The sequence below is a fragment of the Telopea speciosissima genome, chromosome 1 (assembly GCF_018873765.1).
Source record: "Telopea speciosissima isolate NSW1024214 ecotype Mountain lineage chromosome 1, Tspe_v1, whole genome shotgun sequence".
NCBI lineage: Eukaryota > Viridiplantae > Streptophyta > Magnoliopsida > Proteales > Proteaceae > Telopea > Telopea speciosissima.
Genome location: NC_057916.1, coordinates 57,566,254 through 57,581,334, shown reverse-complemented (window position 1 = coordinate 57,581,334; position 15,081 = coordinate 57,566,254). Strand labels below are relative to the sequence as shown.

General features: G+C 38.1%; 1 protein-coding gene across 1 annotated transcript in view; it reads left to right on the top strand.

Annotated features, from left to right (window-relative positions):
* The window catches only part of LOC122649099, an 80,311-nt gene that overhangs the window by 54,296 nt on the left and 10,934 nt on the right, over window positions 1-15,081 (top strand). Inside the window, exon 6 of the mRNA XM_043842461.1 lies at window positions 3,194-3,263. Coding sequence (XP_043698396.1) covers window positions 3,194-3,263 — 70 coding nt within the window. The remainder of the gene's footprint in view (window positions 1-3,193; window positions 3,264-15,081) is intronic.

Genomic DNA, 15,081 nt, shown 5'->3' with positions numbered 1-15,081 from the left:
CATTGACGAGTTTCTGGTGTCTCTAGAGAGCCGTGTTCATTCACACACACCCCGACCTTTCCAGTCTCAGCCTGGTGGGGATGATAATGAGTACATTGACTAGTCGCATTCTAGTTGCCATTTTTGCAGACCGTCCCAATCTGATGGAGGTGGTGATGATGAAGTTACAGGATTAGGATTTTATGTCTAAGATTTTCATTTTATTTTAAAGTTAAAATGAAGGTAAGAAAAACTAAATTAAAAAATGATGAACTTCGTGGTGCCATTTACATAAAGAGATTGAATTATGTCGCTTGGCAGCACCTCACCTGGAAAGAATTGTAGAAAAAAGCAGTTTTAGAGTCCCCAAGAGAGCTTCAGATGATGATGATGGACTTGTAGGGATGCATGAAAGGTACCAAGAGTCGAAGCTAGAGCTAGAGCTAATGCGCTTCACAAGTGAGACTCAGTTCACTCATGCTACACAAGATGAGGACCACGGTGCATGTGCCCCCACACGTATAGGATACTATAGAGGCCCATGTCGCTGATTCATACCACCACCTAAGGAGGATGATAGCATGGAGTCCATGGACGTCGATGTTATGAGCTTGACTGATACTCTCAGAGGCCTGAGTATGGATGAGAGTGGTATGTATGGTAGGGGGTAGTGGCATGCACCATCATATGGCACAGAGAGTACCAGTTCCAACCATACTGGTATAGTCCGTTTGGGCAGTTTACCTCTTCATCGTCATTACCCTCTTGATTATGAGGGTCAGTTACACACTGGGTCATAGCCACCATACATGTTGGTAATGGGTTCCAAAGGCACCATCCAATAGCAGTGGCTCGCGATCGAGTTCCTCACGGTTCAGAGATCTATATCTTAGGTTAGGGTACTTCTAGTGTGTTGATAATTCCATTTATAGGGCTGTTGTAGAGGACTTTGAGTGTTTCTTTTGCCACACAATGAAATGACCAACTTGACATGCCCGACTTTTGTGTTGCAGAGATGAGGATGTTGAGATGGATGTGTGGAAAAATTAGGAAGGATAAAGTAAGGAATGACCATATTAAAGCTAGGTTGGGAGTAGCTCCGATCCATGATAAACTTAGAGAGAGTCATTTGAGGTGGCTTGGTCATTTTCAACGGTGGCCTTCAAATGCCCCAGTTCGGAGGAGTGACCTGATTCAGATTGAGGGAACCAAAAAAGCTAGGGGCAGGCCTAAGATAACCACAGGAGAAGTGGTGAAGAAAGACATGCTTAGCTTAGGCCTTGTTCTTGGTATGACTTCAAATAGAGCTGATTGGAGAGCAAAGATACATATGGTTGACCCCATGTATGATTCTTTGTAACAAACCATGTATGATGCATGTTTATGAAATGGTTTATAATTTGATGTCTATTTATTCCTATTACATATTTAAGTTACTTGAATTATATGTGTTCTAGTACTAAACATTGTGTGGAATTGCCAAATATACCATATTAGAGAATGTATACAGCGTACCTAGGGTCCAAAGTCAAAGTGTCAAACTACCATTTTGGGTGTATTTTTTAAATTCTAAGGGTTCCACTATGTTTAGAGGACCTAAAAGGAGTGTCCTAGAAGTTTGACCTAATTGACCATTTGGCCGTCAAAACCAATTATCGAAATTTGTTGAAAAAAACGTATAAGTTTCAACCGAAATTTTGGTTTCGGTCAAAACAAATTTCAGTTTCGACCAAGCAGGCTCGAAACCGAAACCTAGAACCTTGATTTATCCTAACATTGAAAAACAACAGTTGCTGTATTTATTAATACTGATTTTACCAAACTTTTCGATGCTACCTTGTTAAATGTCATGATTATGTGCCATTGTCTTCTTTTTAATGGATAATAATCAAGTGGAAAGTATAAAATGGAAAATTCCAATAATCATTAATTATTTGACACATTTCTTACCAGTAGTTTCTTCTTTTTTTTAGGGATGGGCATAGTTGTCAAGGTGCCGTCTTGGCGTCCAGGCGCTTTTGGCCACCCAAGGTGTTTGGTCGCCTTACGGTTTCAGCATTTTTTTATTTTTAGGTTTGCATATGAGTTAGATTCTCTTGGGCCTTTTTATTTGTTTGTGGACACAGTTTTAGTCCGTGATGCATGGAATAACATACATGTTAAAATAAAAAAAGAAAAGAAAAAGAAAAAGGGGGTTAAACAATCGAAAGTCGAAACCCCACAAGCACTTCGTCCCTTCCTCAAAACCCTTGGCTACCCCATCCAACCAGAAATTGTGATTCCAGCGGTGACCCAACTGGTATCTTCTTCTTTCCCCCGTTCTCTTCTCTTTCTTCTTCTTTTCCTTTTCTATCCTGTTCCTGCTGTGTTCCTTCTCTTCATTCTGCTTCTTTTCTTTTTTTTTTCCTTTCTTATTTTTCTTCGCCCCCTCCTTTTATTCAATGTTTTGCCATGTTTTAATCTTATTTCTCCTTTTTTTCTTCTCCACTTCTTTGTTCTGCTTCTTTTTTTTTCCTTCCTATTCTTTTGCCCTTTCTTCTTTTTCTTCGTCTTCCCTCCCTTCTTTTATCATAAAGTTTGTGTGCATTCTGCTTCTGAATCTTTTATTTATTTATTTTTTTCATGATTGCTACATTTTTTCCCTGTTATTTGCTGTTACTGCTATTCGGTTTGTTCTCTTGGATAACTGCTATTTTGATTGTATAGCTTACTTGCTCATGTGTCCAAGTTACAAAGTTTATCTTCTTATTATTTTTAAACCTTGAATTTCCATTTTGATTCTTTGCCTTTGATGGCATGCTGTTTATTAGTATGAGAGTTGGACATTTAATCTATTCTTTAATTCCATTCCTGTTGTTGAGCATAAAAACAGATTACTGCTAATAATAGTACTCTTTCTTTCAAATGTGGTATGTTATCTTCTGATTTCTGTAATCTGTATTGCTGTATTGTTCCGTCCACATGGAAAATAGTAGCATGGATTCAATCTGTATTTCTGTTTCTGTAACCATAATTATATTTGCTATACTAGATATAATGGATAAAAGAAAAAGGGTTCCTACTCGATGTCTAGGAGGGCGCTTTGTCGCCTAGGCACTTAGGCAGCCCTCCAATGCCTTGGGTTGCTTAGGCATCTTGATAACTATGGGGGGGGGGGGGAGTATGTGGTATTTAAATGACCTCTGAATTACCTTTCTGTGTTTGTTCTTTTTAGCACTTCTGGGTTGCAATCTCCATGGTTTTCTTCGTTGCTGCTACTACATTCACCCTACTAAAACTATGTGGTAATTTTTCTTTCCGCAAAGTATGGACATACTTGAACATTAATTATAATGCTTTGCTGTATTCATTTGAATATTGAGCTCAATGACCTAGTTTTTTCTTTTTTGTTTTCTCTAATTTTTTAAGCATGTCTTTACTTCTAACTGTATGTTTCTGCTCTGTCTAAATTCTAGGCACCATTTGATAACCTTTCAGTTGTTTCTGTGCTGAGAAACACCAAAAGCAGTTTTTTCCGTTTCTGTGTTGAGAAACAGTCTTTGTAGCATTTGGTAAACCTATTCTGAAAACGTTTTCAGAACACAATTGGAACACCAAAGGTGTTTGATAAAATCTGTTTCCGGAAACATGTTCTTGTACTGTTACCAATAATTACAGAATTGCCCTACTAATGTAAATCAAAATCATATTTTTACCATTACAATCAATATTTCTAAAATTTAATAATGCATTTGTCTTTAAGAATGTAACGGCATTAAAAGATTTACAGTCCAACAAAAGATATTGCAAAACAACATGTCCAACTATGCCCAGATGGGGTTCTAATTTCCTCTGAGTTTTGAATTGCTCCATTTAACATTCTTTTTTTTCCTCCTCACCTTGGATTGCTCTTTGTATATACTATTAAATATATATACATAATTCTTGAACTGCATCAATAATGATGGCCACACTCATATCTAGCTAGTTCACGTGATGTATATAATAGACTTTCTCACACTGGAATGACTGGTTTATAGAAGGAAATGAACAGCCATTTTGATTCTGTTGAATGTGATTGATTTTAGTTGTGAATTTTGATAACTCATATCTGGGGGGAAAAACCCATCTTACTCAGTGAGGTAACATGGTTAGTTCAGTGAAAACATGAAACAAATAACAAAAAACTTGCTCTTTATTGATTTTCAGTAGAGAATTAATAATATGTTCACTTGTGTAATGAAATAAAATAAAGATCTTGGCTTGAAAGTTTTTCTTATTTTTTCTGACTCCTTTCTGTTTTCTTAGAATTTACAATTGAAAAAAGAAACATAAGCGCTGACAAGGGAACACAGTGAAACACAATTGGGTTTGATCCTCTCGGACCTCATCAGTCTGAACAAGTATTCCATATGCTTCAGGTCACCGGCACTGAAACTTTTCATAACACCTTTCCATTGTTTCAAGCTGGCCACTGTTCCCAAAGGCTCTGAATGCGGAGTTCATGGTCCAGACATCAGGCTTACAGTCCTTCTCACCAAACATTTGCATTAGTGTTGATTCCATCTCCACCAATCTGATACAAAAATAAACAAATAAACAAGGAATCCAATCTCTTTGCATCTAGACAGAAGCACAAAACATAAAGAATACATACAGATTACAGACAAATGGATATATGGTTGGATACCTGCCAACTTTCCCATAGGCATCAATGAGGGTATTGTATGTGATGGTGTTGGGCTTGATTCCCTTGGCTACCATGTCTGAAAGCAGAATCTGTACTTGGGCTGCCATTTCAGTCTGCCATGGTGTTCTCTTCATCTGGTTGAGGAAGGAAAATGCTTGGTCGAAGAGGCCACTCCTACTATAAGCAGAAAGAAGGATGTATACATGCCAAATAAGATGTCTACATGTTTTACCTTTACAGTGACAAGGTGACCTAAATTGTCCTCTAAGATCTGTTATTGAGGACTGTGGAAGTATTCTGAAGATTATGAGATTGAGAGAATTTCCCAACTGAAATGAGTATCCTGAGTTTACAATTTGTTTTTTTGTTTTTTTTGTTTTTTTTGTTTTTTGATGAAATAAAAAAAGTGCATTAAAACATAACCGAAAGATTACAATACCTATCATCAGATAAAAGCAGCGATATCCTAGCATGGTTTGCCAGGTTGTGTGCTGGCTATATCAAAGTTCTAGATTGCTTAATAATATTTACAGACTCAAAAGATTCCAACATAGTACTAATGTCTAACAAAATATGATATAGTTCCCACGGCCAAGGATGGATTTCCTGACTTGTGATCCAATTCTTCATATCCTCACAGTCCGTCCAGATATCTAGCTTCATGCAGCCCAGTGAAAGTGCCTTTTGGACTCCCTCTTTGAGTCCCCGGAGCTTGGTTTCCTGTGGTGATCCTGCAGTACCATAATTCATAGATGAAGCATATAGTTCATGGTTGTAAAAAATAGCAAAACCCCAACCTCCGGCTTTTGTAGTATGGTTGTAACTTCCATCTGAAATCAGGAGAATGGTGTCTGTTGGGTTGCTGTGTAGGAAGAAGTCAAGTGGAAGTGGAACTTGGGTAGGTGGAAGAATTTGGTCCCGACTCCTGAGTGTCCTGGGCCGTGTAAGTTGAGCCCTCCAAAGTACTAAGTAGATGAATTTCTGAGACCCATTTCATGATAATGTTGATGAGAGAAGTTGGATTGGATTTGTGATGTTCGAAGAGGACTCGGTTCTTGTTTTGCCATAGAAAATACAAAGTGATACTTGCAATACACAGAACTCGGTCGCCATCACTCTTGGTTATGGCAAGACTCCCAATTAGATTCTAAAGGGCTTCTTTAACCAAATTGCCTTGTAGGATCTCAGTGCGAATGCCCAGTGGTCCTGCAAACCAAATTCTTTTTGCAATAGCGTAAGAGAAGAAGATATGCCATGGAGATTCATTTGCTTCATTACAGATGGGGCAAGAAAAGGAATGGAGTTTCAAACAGTGAAGTTTATCCCTTGATCCATATCCATATCCACCGTAAGGTTGTGATGCACTATAATCCGATGACAATGGAGTGGTATGTGCGTCAAAAGATGGGGCACGCCAATGCCCAGTCGGTCCTCCCTCCCTATCACCCATACTCAAACCGCCAACAGAGCTAGATAGGTCATCCATGTCCATGTAATCAGATTGCAACTGTGTTTGTCGACCCCTACGCTTCCTGCTGTATAGTTGTAGGGGGCGTCCTGAGGGTGGGGGTGCAGGGGCACGTGCTCCGTGGTCCGTATCTTGTGTGGCATGATCAAGTTGTGTCTCTCCAGTGAATCGGACTGGCTCTACAGGCGTCGTATCCTGACCTACCACATAACGCTCTCGCATGCCGTCAAAATCTTCACCACCATCACCATCACCACCACCACCACCACCACCACCACCATTGCCACCACCACCACCACCACCATCACCATCACCACCACCACCATCACCATCACCATCACCACCACCACTAGCATCACCATTACCACCATCATCAGTCTTCATCATCAACAACATTGCCACCAGTGGGTTGGAATGGTATGGGTGAGTTTTCCCATGCATGTATCTGACCCTCGTCAGCCATATAATCATCCACATCAACACCAATCTCGGAAGCTATCACGGGGTCGGGCCTACCTCCCTCCTGATCCAACACTGGCTCACCTCTATCCCTCACCCAATCCACAATAGGGTCCTCATCGTCTGAGTCAACTTGAAAGATGTCAGCGAGATCAATAGTGCCCCTCTGTCCCTCATGTCCCATACGTATGTGTTGCAGTTTCAGCCTCAAGTTGTAGTGCACATACACCATTTCAGATAAACGTTGAGACCCTAATTTTTTGCGCCTCTTGGAGTGGATGAGTGCAAAGGTACTCCAGTTCCTCTCACAGTCAGATGCGGAACAAGTTTGGGCAAGGACTTTGATTGTTATTCTTAAGTTCTCAGCCGATTCCCCATACAACACCCACCATTCAGCTGCATTACAAGTTTACAACAAAAAAGACGTGTCAAATGTTGTTTCAACTTTCAAATTTCAATACATATGTAATTTAAAACTTAAAAGAATTACCAGCATCACCGCGTGCTCTGCCTTGTATCGCAGCATCAGTTCCAAAACTTCCCAATGCATCCCTAAATATCTTGATCTACACCCATGTGGAAAATTAGTAAGTACTTCTTCACTAGTTGTTTGAAAGCATCAATAAGTTGAGTTTCCAAATGAATTGTAAGACTCACCTCATTGTTGCAAATTGCTTGTAGTACACCATCTGGCTCCAGCTTCTTCACTACTTGTTTCACAACATCAATAAGTTGAGTTTCCAACCCAAGCCTATTGTTATATTGGTACTTAAGGTTCAAGTAATATGCTGAAATTTGACATATAGAATATAGATATTGTCACATGCATAGGTAATTAGTAAATAATAATACTATGAATTAGTTACATAAAACAAATTTACTCACCAGCCTTATGCAGTGGATGCATAAGTTGATTCTCCCAGCGAGCATTGATGATATCCAAGAAGTGTTTGCTACTGCAAGAAGCCACACTGTAGACACTATCTTTCATCAAGTCCATTGCAGTATATAGGACTGGCATGGTTGGGCCCTTGAGAGCGGGGTCAGCAATATGTAGAACTTTAACTACTGGCTCAAAAACTTTCACCACTTTGCTTGGTTTTGACCAGAAGTCCTCAGATGACATGGTTGCTTGTGCTTTCCTCCCAGTTGCAGTCTTGGAACCCTTCCACCCAAACCACTCCTCAGAAGTAAACATACTTCTCAGCCCGGCCTTCTTTGTCTCAATGCTTTTTAGGGCAATGTAGTTGGTGGCAAGTCTTGTGATGCCAGGCCTAACGAAGTCACCCCCACATTTTTCCCTCAGTAGATTGGGTGCATAGGAGTAGTTGTATACAAAGTTGGTGACTTGTCTTGCACTTACAACCACAGTCTTCACCAACTTTAACTTTCCCATATCTTTTAGCATTAAGTCAATGCAATGGCCTGCACAAGGAGTCCAGAAGAGCCGGTACTTACTGTTTTTCATCATCTTCTCACCGGCCAGCTTGAAGTTGCTTCCATTGTCCGTTACAATCTGGACAACATTCTCCAAGCCCACATCTTTTTCCACTACTTCCTTTTAACAATCTGTAAATGTATTTCGCATCCTTTATCTCTTTGGATGCATCCACAGATTTGAGGAACACTGTCCTCCCATCACAATAAACCATGAAATTGATGATGGACTTTCTTGTAGGCCCAGTCCATCCATCTCCCATTATAGTCACCCCATATGTCTCCCACACACTCCTCATCTCCCTAATGTACTCATCAATTTCAGACTTCTGTTGAGGTAGATAAACATTCATTACCTCATATGGGGTGGGGCCCTTGAATCCTGGGCTAGCCTCTGCAATGGTATCTATCATGGTATCATAATGGGGGCCTTGTGCAGTGTTTGTTGGGATGGTATGATATAGCATCCACTTAGTTATTGATTCTTTAACCAATCCCTTCATCTCCTCTCATGCTCCTTTGATTCTTGGTTGACTGCTTCCTTTCTTCTTATGCAATTTAGGATCTGATGCTGATGGTGGTACTGGTACTGGTAGAGGTGTTGGGGCTGCCCTCACACTTTGTGATCTTCTAAAAGAATTGAAAGATCTAGAACCTCCAGAACTGTTAGGTCCTCCACTACCCTCTACTCTCTGTCTCTGCTGATCATCTTGAAAACTTACTCTACTCCTTGAAACAGTCCGCCTAAAATCCCTAGCCTCCTCTTCTGTTTGTATGTCATCAGGTACTGCAATGTCCTCATCATCATCATGGTATCGGTTTCCTCCTCCCATTGAACTCCTCACTGTATCCTCAAGTTGTTCTCTTATCCTTTGCTTGTCAGCCTTCCTCTTCTTCTTTCCCCTCAAACGGTCACCAATTTCTCTAGCTACTTGAGTAGGCACCATATGACAACCTACAACATCTTTAGATCTTCCAGTCAGATGTTGATTAAGTCTATAGGACCCACCTCCCAAAAACTGCATGTGACAATAGTTACATTGGGATTTTCTCTTATCCCCATCAATGAGAGTGCCATGTAACCATGCAATGTCACCCCTATGCTGGCTGGCTGGTCTGTCTTGTTCCCTTTGTTCTCTTTGCTCCCTCTGCCCCCTCTGTTGACTACTTTCCCCCACCTTTTGCTTGCCCTTCGCATGTTGTCTATCACGATCCGCCATAATAATACTTGTTTACTGCAATGTAAGTAATACAAATAATTAAAAAACTTAATGTAGATGCACTTCAATTGACACTTTTAGATTACTAATACACTTGTATAGTTATTTAATATTTTCCCCCTAACCCTTATATTTTTTACATAATTAAAAACAATTTTTTATATATAATGTTAATATAAATATTGACCTAACACAAAAAAATCGAAAATTAGTAAACATAATATATATGTAATGCATTTCAAAACATGTAGAAATTACTTTCATATTTTTTCATTATTTTTCAAACTTAAAACTCATATTTTTCCTTATTTATTTCTTTTTTTTAAATTTTTATAAATTTTTCTTAATTTTTCGAAAATTAAAATAATTAATTATGGGCAGAAAAATAAATTCGACACTGTGAAGCCGTAGATTGGCCATTGGTGTCTAACATATACTTAATTCATTCCCATCTAAGTCATATTACCCCTAATTATTTCCTATTTTAGTTGTAGGAAAATCAATTTTTAAAACCAGAAAATTAAAAAAAAAAATACAAATGGGAAAAAAATTTCGACACCGTGAAGCTGTAGATCAGCCGTCGGTGTCTAACATATATTAATATCATCACCATCCAACAACATTTGTACATAGTATTTTCAAAAAAAAATGGTTTTAGAGATATAGGATTTACCTTAAATAGTGAAAAAAGGCTTGGAGGATGAGCTTAGATGAGCCTCCGACGTGTTCCCGGCGACAAGGAGCTTGAACAATGCTTGGAAGAGAGGAAGAAGAGCAAAAAATGAGGAAGAAAGGCTTAAAATGAGCTCTGGAATGAGTTTCAGCAAGTCTCGGTCGATATATCGACTGAGACTTGCGAATTTTGGAATATATCCATGGGCTCACGTGACTTTTTTAGCCAAAACAGTGTATTTCGGCGATATTTCGTGACTCACGAAATATCGTCGATATCTCACGAGATTTCGACCGAAATCTTGTCTTTTTTCATTTCGACCTACCATTTCGTCTCGGTAAGCTCGAAATCCACGAAATATCACGATATATCGCCGATATTTCGCGAGATTTTGAACCATGCATAAGATCAATCCTTGGCTAGTGAATCCAAATAATTTGCTTATTATTGTTATTGTTATTATTGTTGTACTACCTAGGAGAACACTTATTCACTTCGAGTTTGATGGGTAATATGTGAAGGGATTTTCAATTGAAAAATCAAAAAGATCTTAGTGTAACTTGTTGAAACCCCCAAGTTCAAGAGTCAAGTTATTTTGCATGGGCTGATTAATGCTAATTTACTAAACTGGTCCTTTTTTTTTTTTGTTTTAGATTTCTTGTGTTGTTGGAAAAAGGTAAAAAAAAATTAGTTAAAATTGCAGTTTGTGATATTGGGCAATCAGTGGTGCTTTATTGTTTAGTTCCTTCTCGAGGGAGAGGAGGGGGTTTCTAGCTTAGCTTGCCAAACTTAGATTTTGGGACTTTGCCAATTGCACTCGACTCTCAGGCATTAGGAGTCAAGTCAACACGTTGACTCCTATTATTGTAAGACTCAAGTGACTCCCATTACTAGGACTAAGTCTCCTGAGTTGAACAAGTCAAGTGAAATGTCTGTATATAAAAATTTCAACAACTCTCGTTGCTTTTGAAGAATCAAATCAATGACCAAGCACCTGAATAGGTAAACACAGGCACTGTGCTAATTCACACCTTTAATGTTAATTAACAGCATAATAAATATATGCACTTAAAAACAATTTATTCAAATGACTCCCTGTGCCTTCTTTACTCACGAGGGTCCCATGTCAAGTAAAAAATCCGTGTTGCGAAGCTATATTTATATATATATATATATATATATATATATATATATATTTTTTTTTTTTTCTTTATCATTATCTCTCCAATAAACGGATTAATTAGCTTGAATCATTTACATATCAATATCAGGATTTTATTGATCTAATTGGGTCATTCCAGCTTATGTAAATAGAGACTATATTTAAAAATAAAAAATTTCTTTAGAATTGGGAGAATTTCCGACGGGAAATGAAATATTTCAATTCTTTTCCATCGAATGACTATTCATCTATTATATTTTCATTCAAATAGGGGGGCAGGAAGGCTCTATGGAAAAATGGTGGTTCAATTCGATATGGTGATATATATATATATATACAAAGTGTTAATGTGTGTGTGTGTGTGTGCTGCTAAGAACTGCTACTGCTACTTCCTGGTTGATCTTCTGGATGACTTTGAGTTACTTGTTTGATCCATACCTTATACTGCTGTATCTGCTGCTTCACATGCAAATCCTAGTTTTCCCCTGTTTCGTTTTCCCAGAGGCTTTCAGAGACTATGTAGGAGTATTGTGGCTGGAGCTTACCTCTAGTATTTGAATGGTGGAATCAGTTGCTTCTGTAAAGATTCCCCTCCCCTCCCCCCCCCCCCCCTTTTTCTATAAAATACTATGTTTATCCATTTCGAGGGCGGACCTCTGCACAACGGTAAGGTTGCTCCATTGCAACCTAGTGGCTGCAGGTTCAAGTTGTGAAACAGCCTCTCCGTGAAGGGGGATAAGACTGCATGCAATATGACTCTCCCCATACCCCCACAGTGGCGGAGCCTTGTGCACTGAGTATGCCCTTTTATCATGTTTTAGCCATTTCTAAGATCAATCTCTGGAGCAGTGGTACCAAATGGGATCTTCGAAATAGCTCAGATGGGTATTAATTGTTAGAATTCTAGCTAGTCTAGAGTGAAAAGAGCTATAGCACTTATCAAGGATGGAAGTGGTTATCAAAATTCGTTAAAGTTCTTACAACTTTGTTTTCTATTATTGGATCTTCGAAATAGCTCAGATGGGTACTAATTGTTAGAATCCTAGCTAGTCTAGAGTGAAAAGAGCTATAGCACTTATCAAGGATGGAAGTAGTTATCAAAATTTTTTAAAGTTCTTACAACTTTGTTTTTCTATTCAATGCTCAACATAAGAGTAGTATTAGAAAGAGTACCCTCTACGATAGTTCTGCAAGGACTAGGATTAAGAAGTAGAGAATGAAAGGAGTAGAAAGTTGCAACTTGTACAGTTTTATAGTGGGAGGACTGAACTGAAGTGAAAACTAAAGAAACTAATTTTTCCTAAAGCTGTAAGTGGTGTTGCCAGATGGCGTTTAACTGCAGATTGGCAGAATTAGTACCTTAAGAAAGGATTCAATTAAACAAAGGGTTAATCTGTTTGTAACCAACCTGGTTTTTTTTTTGCTAATCGGTTACAACAGATAATTGTAACCAGATTTTTTTTTTCCTTTTTCATCCTTCATTATATTTCCCTCTCTCTGTTTTTAAGTGGGATGTTTTTTGTAAATTCCCCTACTTCTCACTCTCCCTCTCCCCTTCTTCTCTCTCTGGCCCCCCTCTCCTCCCTCACCGACTAAGGCTCCGGCTCCCCCTCCCCTCCCCCTTCCTGTTGCTTCTTCTCGCGTAAAGCAACAGTCCGTAGAAGAATGAAACTCCACATTTTCAGAAATCGCAACGAACCCAGAAAACCAAGGACTCCAGGGAGACTTTGTATTTACCCCGTGAGATTGAGGCGTGCTTGACAATCCCTCTCCAAGAGTTACGATCGAGGACTCTATCTTGTTTCTGCAAAACCCTAATCTTAAGCCAAATAAAACAAATCTGTATTCCAGGCGACGGTTACAAAAGCATCATATCATTTTCTCCCTTTGGTCCTATTTCTTTTTGGTACAGTTCAAAGTTCAAGCACATTTTTGAGATTCATGCTTAGTTTTTCCTTCTTTCAACGAGATTTTGGCCCTATTGCATTTTCCTTTTTCTTAGATGGTAACCAAAAAAAGAATAGAATTTACCAAGTGACTCACTGTAAAGAAAGACATCAACATGAGATCATGAGATTTCCAGAGTCGACTAATGCAAATTATAGATCAAACATTAAGTACAGGTGAAGGCATAACATCGATCAGCTTTTAACCGATGGGATCATGAATGAGAAAAAAGTATTTGATCGATGCAATTGATGGGACCCCTCTTTCCTCATTTGCCCGCCAAATTACCCTAGCAGCAATTCCCTATTTTCTGGTGAATTGAACAATATTCAGTCAATGATCTTCGGCATGGTCTCGCTCTCTTTAGGTTCCGTTGGCTGATCCCATTCGCCCTCTCTCCTTGGAACGCCCTGCCTTCCGATTTGGGAATTAGGCCGTTAACGGTTCAAGGATCGACGCGTTTAAAGATAATGAACCGGATTTAATCATAAGTGTGGTAAAAAAAAATGATTTCTTATAAAATCATCACTAGTAACTATTTTTCAGAGATATTCAGCGGAAGTATTATTCAAACCATCAAACTAACTTATTATAGTCATCTTCAAAACTTAAAGTAAAACCTTAATAAAATTCTTCCATAAAGTCTCAAAATAAAACATTAATTCTAAAAAGTTCTAAACTAATAACAGTCCCTAATATTCTCTAAAAACAAATATTATAGGGTCCATCAATGTCTTCACGAGGCTCCTCTTCTCTACTTGCCCATCCACCAAGTAGGGTTTCAAGTTCGATTTCTATAGGCACACCATCTGAAATCATATAAAGGGGTCAGCTTTTGGGAAAAAGCTTAGCAAGTACACATCATACAACCCTTCAAGTATTAAATCAAGGGTCTTGAAACAAAAGTCAATAGTCAAGAGTAAATTAGGATTTAAGACAACAAATCGAATAGAGACAAGGAACAGTTTCATGTCATGCCATGTATATTTTATATAAAAATATCTCATTTCAATTCCAGCCTTTAACAGTATTAATTCAACGCAAAGAAAATAAAAATAAAAAGAACAATCTGAATTATGGCCCCGTAATGTGATACGGCTTGTAACGTAATACAACCTTTAACCACATTCAGATTCCATTCTAAACTTTTCTTTTAAAATATTCTTGTTACAACCTACGAGAGTGTGACATATTGCCCCGTAACATAATACGGCCTGTAACATGATACAGCCTTAAACAATATGACATTATCCATTCCGGTAGATACCACATAATTCTTTAAAATTACATAGTCATAGGAAGACTTGTATAAATATAAGAATCCATGTGAAAACATTATTCCCATCTCTTAAAACATCATGCATATTGCCAAATCCTCAATTGAATTCATGCTAGGAAAATTATGGTATTAAAATAATCATCATGCTTGGATTTAAAGGATCTTAGTAAATCAACATATAACAAGGACCAATAAGACAGTAGGATCATAGATCAAATAAATTCAGCATTGACAGGATTAAAAATTTGATCATAGATCAGATAAAAATCAGCATTGATATAATTAAGAATTTGATCATAGATTAAGCAAAAATCAGCATTGATAGGATTAAGAATTAGATCATAGATTAAACAAAAGTCAGCATTGATGGATTAAGGAATTAGATCATAGGTTAACTAAAATCAACATTGATATAATTCAGCATTGATATAATTAAGAAGGATCTTAGTAGGATTAAGAATTAGATCATAGATTAAACAAAAGTCAGCATTGATGGATTAAGGAATTAGATCATAGGTTAACTAAAATCAACATTGATAGGAGGATTAAGATCAAGTTGGAAATCCTAATTGGAGAGGTGGAAAAATACAGGAATTGAAGTATGATGTTTACTTACCACTCGTGAACTAAAATAAACAATCGAACCTTTAGATACAAGGCCTTGTCTTCCTAAGCTTGAGCAAAGGAGAAGGTATGAGTTCCTCCTTCCTTTCTCCTTTTCCTTTTTTTTTTTGTTCCTTCTCTCTTTTCTTTCACGATTTCTCTCTCCTTCTCTTCCTTCCTCTTTC